This window comes from Equus quagga, chromosome 12, assembly GCF_021613505.1.
Source record: "Equus quagga isolate Etosha38 chromosome 12, UCLA_HA_Equagga_1.0, whole genome shotgun sequence".
NCBI lineage: Eukaryota > Metazoa > Chordata > Mammalia > Perissodactyla > Equidae > Equus > Equus quagga.
Window position 1 is genome coordinate 33,343,917 of NC_060278.1, and position 7,508 is coordinate 33,351,424.

At 44.2% G+C, this 7,508-nt stretch overlaps 1 protein-coding gene across 2 annotated transcripts in view; it reads right to left on the bottom strand.

The window, feature by feature from the left end:
- Window positions 1-375: 375 nt before the first annotated feature.
- ZBTB18 (zinc finger and BTB domain containing 18) overlaps window positions 376-7,508 on the bottom strand; it is a 7,811-nt gene continuing 678 nt past the window's right edge. For both annotated transcript variants that reach the window (XM_046679473.1, XM_046679474.1), the window contains exon 2: window positions 376-3,217. In XM_046679473.1, coding sequence (XP_046535429.1) covers window positions 1,635-3,203 — 1,569 coding nt within the window. In that variant the 5' untranslated portion in view covers window positions 3,204-3,217 and the 3' untranslated portion in view covers window positions 376-1,634. The remainder of the gene's footprint in view (window positions 3,218-7,508) is intronic.

Genomic DNA, 7,508 nt, shown 5'->3' on the forward strand with positions numbered 1-7,508 from the left:
CAGTCCAGCAACACACAATGGAGTTTTCCATTCAGTATCTTAAGCACAAAAATAGGCTATGTTTACAGTAGTTAAGGCGATCAAATTTTAAACAAAAGCTATTAAAAAAAAAAAGGGAAAAACAGCAAACATTTTCCATGCTACTCCCATAGACCTTATTTGTAAGTGCAAGACAGGAAAACAAACACTGTGCAAAATGCTTCTGCCCTGCGTGCTGGCCACTAAAACCACACGTCGGGCTGCAGCCTCTGCTGCCGCGACACACAAAGTCTACTAACCCCCTTCCCCATGTCAATCAAGGCAGGCCAGTCCTTTCAGCCTGGGGCTTTTTCAGTCCATAGAATCTTTTCATGAGTTGGGGGGGGGGGGGGGGGGGGGGGGGGGGGGGGGGGGGGGTGTTGGGTAAGGGAGGGGAGAGAAAGAAAAGGGGAGCAAAAAAAGAGAGAATGACCTATTGTCAATTTGTGCAGTAGTTATTCTAAAAATGCTCAACTGGGTAAATGTGTACACCTAAACTTTGAGCTGGCATGGGTCTTGTGCAATTAGAAGTTTGTTATAAATGCACACTGCACATGCAAATCTTTAAGCCGTTTGTAAACATTTATATTTTCCTTGTTATGTAGCGAAGTTATCAATTTGCAGCTTAAGTTTTTATTCAGCTTAACAGTTTCAACTTAAGGACAGTGGGAAAGTCAATTTAAATTATATAAAATAAAAATAAAAACAGTGCATTTACGTTCTTCATAACACCAGTTTTTTTCCAAATGGTGCTATTTTTCTAAGGAAATTAAATAATTTTAAACTCACTCGTTAAAGTTATACAATGCAAACAAAGACAAAAAATATATTGAAACTCATGCATTTCTGTAGCGTTAATATTTACTTTTCAAGACTCAACTAAGAGCATCAACACAACCTGTCAAGTTCTTTGACCCCCCCAGCCCATGTAATCAATTACAGTATACAATAACAGTAATTCACATTTTCAACACAGAGTTCAACACTGCTGAAGCTGCACTATCCTTGTTCGTCCCAAGCAAACCTTCACAGACAGCGTCCCAGTGATCCCAGTGTACTCTCAGAATTGCTCTCATTGGGAACCGTCAGAAAACCAGAAGTTGCCACAGAAAGTTTTAAGTCAACTGCTTGTTTAAAAATAGATAATCCAGCATTTCAGAAATTTTCCATTTGGGTCTAAAAGCATTCAGGTTTCCAACAGCCAGAAAAGATTCATGCAATTTGAGACATATAAAGAGGCTAATAAAACTGGAGGGAATTTCTACTTTAAAAAAAAAAAGTGGGGAAACGAGAGAGCTCAAAAGACAATGCAATGTTGACAAAATGAAGCCCTAAGAAAGCCTTTTGTGATAGGACGATTTGTTTCAAAGGTTCTTATTGGCCCACTTCCCCTGCCCCCTTGAAAGCAAAACGCCTCTCTATTCTCGACTTGCGCTAAAGTTTCTTTTATCAGAATGCTAAATTAGTGAGATTCTCATGCTATTCTAAAGTGCAAAAACAAGTTAATATCCCAACTTCTTAGTTCCAGGAAACAAGACTGCTTTTAGACCGTACCACAACTAGATAGAGATCTATTTATATATATGTATATATATATTATTTATATATATATAAAATTATTTCCAGAGTTCTTGAGAGCTATCTTCTAAGGTCCAGTCTCTGACAGCGGGCAAGCTCAGCGCCTCGCTTTTGACAGACAAGGAGTTCACCAACTCACAGTGGAACTTGCGGATGTGTCTGTACAGGTCCCCGGACTGCGTGAACCTGCGCTCGCACCACTTGCAGGCGTGCGGCTTCTCGCGCGTGTGCACCACGGCGTGGCGGCTCAGGTTGTGCGAGTACTGGAAGCTCTTGCCGCACTGCGTGCACGTGTAGGGCTTCTCGCCCGAGTGGGTCCTCTCGTGGCGCTTGAGCGTGTACATGCACGAGAAAGTCTTCCCGCACAGCGAGCAGGTGGGCACGTTGACGTCGGCGGCCGGCTTGCTGCGGAGGCCGTCCTGCTCGCGGAAGTGCGTGCTCAGGTGGATCTGCAGGATGTGCGGGCTGGGGAAGACCTTGTTGCACAGGGGGCACATGAAGATCTGGCCGGCCGGGCTCAGGATGTTGGAGACGTAGGGCAGCAGGCTGCTCTCCATGCTCCCCTCCACCTGGACCCGCTCGTTCTCTGGGGTCATCATCTCGTCGTCACTGGCTTTGTCCTCCCGCTCGAGCTCCCTCAGGACCGAGTCCTCCCTCAGAGGAGCCAGATGGGCCGGCTCATACTGTACCCTGTTATTAGTGCTCACACTTTCTTTCACAGTGCTATGTTCCATGTCATAGTCATTAGTGCCAACATCACTCTCATCACAGGAAGCCTCTTTCTCCACCTTCACCTGCACCAGGTTGCTTCTCAGCACGTCCTGTGAAGAGAAATAAGAGCTGTTCAGATTTTCAACTCCTGAAAGGCTGGACTTGACAGACAGGTCCAGCACACAGTCAACATCTGCCGAATCCCTCACGGAGGTGACAGACCTCTGGGACAAAGACTCTGTTGAGCTGCAGGGGCTGGCTACTGTTTTTCCAGCTGCTGTGGCGTGTGGCTCTGCCTCTCCGCCAGCCTGGGGGATGCCTGCTGAGTCTGAGGGCAATCGCATCCACATGTTCCCAGGCTCGGCCGCCAAGTCTCTTTTGCTGGGCAGGATGTTCAATTTTTCATCGTCTCCTTCATCTTCGTCACTGGGCAAATCCCCTGCCATGTGGCTGCTGCCATCCGAGAGACTCTCGACTTTGTCTGAACAACTTGAAGCATCTTCTTCCTTTTTGGTGCTGTCTGCCTCCGTGGTGGCTTTCTCTTTCAGCTTCTTTTTGCAGACTTTGACAATGTCATACATGTGGAGATAACTGGCAGCTGCTAGCACGTCTTCAATGGGCAAGTCTTTGAACTGGAGTTTCCCTTCATACATGAATTCAAGCAGGAGAGCGAAAGCTGGGGCTGTAACAATGTCGCTGTTCAGATGAACAATGTCTCTTTTGTCCAGCTGGTCCTTGTAAAAGAGGTGGAAGTACATGCTGCATGAAGCCAGCACAGCCCGGTGCGCCCGGAACTGGGCATCTCCCACCAGGACAGTGCAGTCACACAGAAAACCCTGATGCCTCTGCTCGCGCAGACACTGCAGCAAATGTCTGCTATGGTCTGGAAACTCCATGCTGTCTTCATAACCTGGGGAGAGAGAAATTTCTCATGAGAGCCTGGTCAGGAACAACGTTTCAATGCTCTAATCCCCATATAAAAAAAAATAATTCCGCTTGGGCCGCTGAGGTCCATGTCCCTGAATTTTAATCAGGCTTATGACCCAAGAACCACAGATCACACGCACGAATCCTAAATGCGGGAAGAGAAACGGCCCCTTTCCCCACTCCCTGACCCCAGCCAAGCCGTCTCCCATACATCTCCACCCTCCTTGGACTTGTCGTCAAGTTTTAAAAGCCTTAATTTCAGTAGAGTCTCTTACTGAGAATGAGAATTTAGAACTCTTTCAGAAGAAATTTAATTAACTCTAGTCATCAAATTATGTCCTACAAAAAACCTAGAAAATGGCTTTAATTTCAAAGGGAACAACTCATATAATGAACAAAGAAAAGTCCCAAACACATTCTGGAAGATTCAGAAAACTTGTTCAACCATTCTTTCTATTTTATTACTTTTGATACTTGACTGCACTTAGAAAGCACAATTTAAACACACACATTTGGCTGAATCAAGGAAAAAAATGAAATCGCATAATTAGTCCAGAAATTAGCAAACAACTTACTCTTAAAGTCAGAGTGTTACAACAACAAAAGCCCTGTGTATAAAAACAGATGTTAATGCCGTAAGATTTGCAGGTATGGCACACATGTACCAGATCAGAAGGAACTACACCAGCAGATGGAAAAGATCATCTTTACTATGAACACATCCAAATACTTTCTTAAATGAATTGAGAAAAAAATGGTTCTACTTCTTTGTGAAACCTGTACATCTAGAACATTAGAAGCCAGAAGGGCTTTATTTAACTCTGAAAATTCTCACCTAAACTTTGTGATACGTTGCAAAGCAAAATGAGTTCCATATTAAGATTAATTGAAACTCTTTAAATAAAGGTATACTACGTTCAAGTGAAACTCAAAAGCTTTGCGGGTTCATCATCCCCCCCCAAAAAAAGCCTCTCTAGAAAAAGAGAAACTATTTTTTTTTCTGACTCTGCCTTACCTCAGTCAACAGAAAATACTTTGTTTCAACATAACTTGATATATTTTGTTTTCCCCACTAGCTTCCATTCTTTCAAATATGCATTGTTGCCCTTGTTCTCTGGTGAAGGAGAGTGAAACGAAGGGAGAGGAAAGGCAAAGATGTACAAAGGGTCAAAATTCAACTCCTTAAAAATAAAGACGACCCAACTTCCCCTTTCCTGTGACCAGAAGCAAGGCTCCACACTACCCATCTCAGACTGCATTTGGGGAATGGACACACATTAATTTAATATTCAGAAATTACTTCCCTGCTTCTTCTACACTTTGCCCAAGATGGACTAAAACTTTCCTCCTAACCTCAAATACATTCTGCAAGATGCCACTGTTAGAATAAACCAAGATTTACAATACAATCACTTTAAGTGCCCCACAGCTAACATCAATCCTAATCCTTGAGAGGGCTAAAAATAAAGATTGGAGGGCAGCTCACAAGGTAGCCGTGATCAAATTAGGAGGCTGAGAGGACAGAGAGGGACGAAGAAGGAAGCTTATAAACATCTGATCCAGCTGACTGTGGCCATATGGCAGCTGCTGCCCAGATAAAGAGATTAAGAACAGAGGAGTGCGATTACAGCTGTCTGGCCAATTCAGGCAGCTCAAATCTACAAGTTCTAAATTAGTCGCTAACACAAAAACTCCTGCAAATAATTATTGTTATGCTGAAATAAAAGATCTCTTAAATATATATTTGAAAGAGAAATGAGGAAACCAGTCAAACTATTCTCCTGGGGACAAAAGTTTTTTTTTTTTTTTTTTTTTGTCTTTCTAAAAAATCTTCAGTTTCAAAAGCACTCCAGCTGTATGTTTCAGTAGCGCTGCTGAATGTTTTGAAGAATAAAGTTTCACAGTGGAATTAATTACACAACAATCTAGCTTCTTAACTAGAAGAATCTTCTCATATAAGTTTGAATGCTGGATTCCAGACAGTTTACTACTTCTCCCCCACAAAAAGCAAAAGGAATTAAATAGCAGTCAACAACAACAAAAAAAGGATTTTAATCCGAAGGGATCTCAAAAAGCAGTATTTCAAAGCCTTTCTTAACATTTCAAAACTTGAAATATTTCTGTGTATTAAAGTTATTTACTCGCTCAAGCAAAAGGGATAAAAATTAAAACTAAACAAGCCCAAGACTTTCAACTCCAATAAGATGTTCATTTAATACTCAATTTCATATATTATTCCTAAACTGGGTTAGAAAAGTAATGTGATTTTTTTAAATTAAATAAACAAAACACCAAAACAGAAATATGCTCAATCTAATCTCTCGCTACTCCTACCTTTAGGACACATAAACCTGATTAAGTCCTCTCCTCGGAGTCTTGCTGGCTCCAGGTCTGTTACATCGGTGGAAAAAGCAGACTGGGAGAGACAGATGCCGAGTGGAGAGGATGTTCGAGAGGGAGGAGATACCTTCTCCGCCACAGATCCGCACACACTAACTCCCTGTCTGTGTGTTAGAATAAAAGGCTGAGGGATGGCAGGCTGTCAGCTGCTCTGACATCATGTTCAGATGGAAATGCTACCTCCAGCTGTGCTCCTTTTAATGCCATATGCTACTCCTCTACACTCCTGCCACCAGCTTCTTCTTAGGAGAACTTTTCTCTTCTGTTAGTATAAACAAAATACTTCAAAGTCTCCCTTTTTTTCCAAACTTTCTAACAGAAGAAATTGAAAAACTCAGCATATGGAGTTCTACTGTATTTATGGAATCGCAACACTTCTGTCTTAAGTTGGTGGACTGGCTTACACACTGACGGCACACTCGAGCCACGGTGCTATTCAGGAAATCCAGATTCACTTTTATTCAACTCGAACGTGAAGTTTCAAAGGCAACTTAGGGATATTTTTAAACCAACTCATTTGACATCTTCAGTCCCATTTCAACATTATTACGGCACTTTCATTTTTTTTTTCTGCTGAGATAATGGCATACATGTCTCAGAACGTTGGAGGACTGTTGAGAACTATTACTTCAGCCTGGTTCACCTCCATATTTCACTCTTCCTCAACTACTATCTACAACTACCTCTCAGTAACATTTCTCACACTGCCAGTTAATGCAAATTTCAATTCTCAGTATCAACAAGCTGAAAACGCACTTTCTGAAATCCTGGAAGGTACTTCAGTTCAATGAGACACATTAATAAACTGACAGAACCTGCCACAGTCACTTTTATTAAATGCACGCTGCACCTGCATATCTGATCTGACTTTCCGCTCAGAAAAAGCAGAACGTTGTCTTCCCCTTGATCTGTGTCCCATAACAATCTTTTTTTGGGTCACTCTGTAATGTTCTCGATCACAAGAAAACCTTTCAGGGAGAAAGGGGGAGGGAGGGAGGGAAAGCCAGGTCTAGTGAGTTTGGGAACTTTTTAGCTAGACTTTATGGGTCTTTTCGAATGGCTGATGAAACTGGCTGGGCTGACCGTTGCCCCGCAAGGTGCTGCGACATCTGTGAACTTCAAATACATCTCCGTAGACTCTGGGGAGCCTGAGGGGCAGAAAAGGAGCTGGGGCCTGAGGCGCAGTGTCGCAGCCCTGGTGAGAACCACGCCGTTCTCATTCGAGAGCCGTAGCAAGAGTTAAAGAGGAACAAAAACCAACGTCTGCCCCGTCCTCGCTTCCCCAAAGTCACAAACCTAACTTTCTCTCACTTCGCGACGAATGACAGAATTATGAGTGCCTATTTCAGGGGGCACTGTTCACAGATAAATTCCTTCTCAGCCCCACCACCTCTTCTCCACCAACGCCCTCTCCCCACTCCAACATATAAGACATTAATCACCCCATCTACCCGGTGGGGTGGGGGGTGAGTGACACTTTAATGAGTCCCGAGCACCGCAACGGGCCAGCGGCTCGCACTCCACAATCAACCCCTCTACGTCTCGCTACCGCGGGTCCAAGGGTTTGTGAGGCTGGGTTTTTGTTTTTCAAAGAGGTGGGGCGGGGGTGCGGAGTGGGGAAGAAATGCAAATCTTGACGTAGTTGGTTGTGCATTCAACACTCGGGGAAAGAGGAAGGTTAAACCACAGGGAAGGAGGTGGAGGGCGTAGAGCCGGTGCAGCAGGAAAACACCTTCGACAACAGCCGAGAAAACAGACCCGGGTCACGGCAACAACAAAAGAAAAGTCGCCAGGAGCAGCCGGGGGAGGGGGCGGCGGCTCGCGCGCCCCGCCGCCGCGGCCCGGCCTCGGCCCCGCGCCCGCCCGCGGCCCCC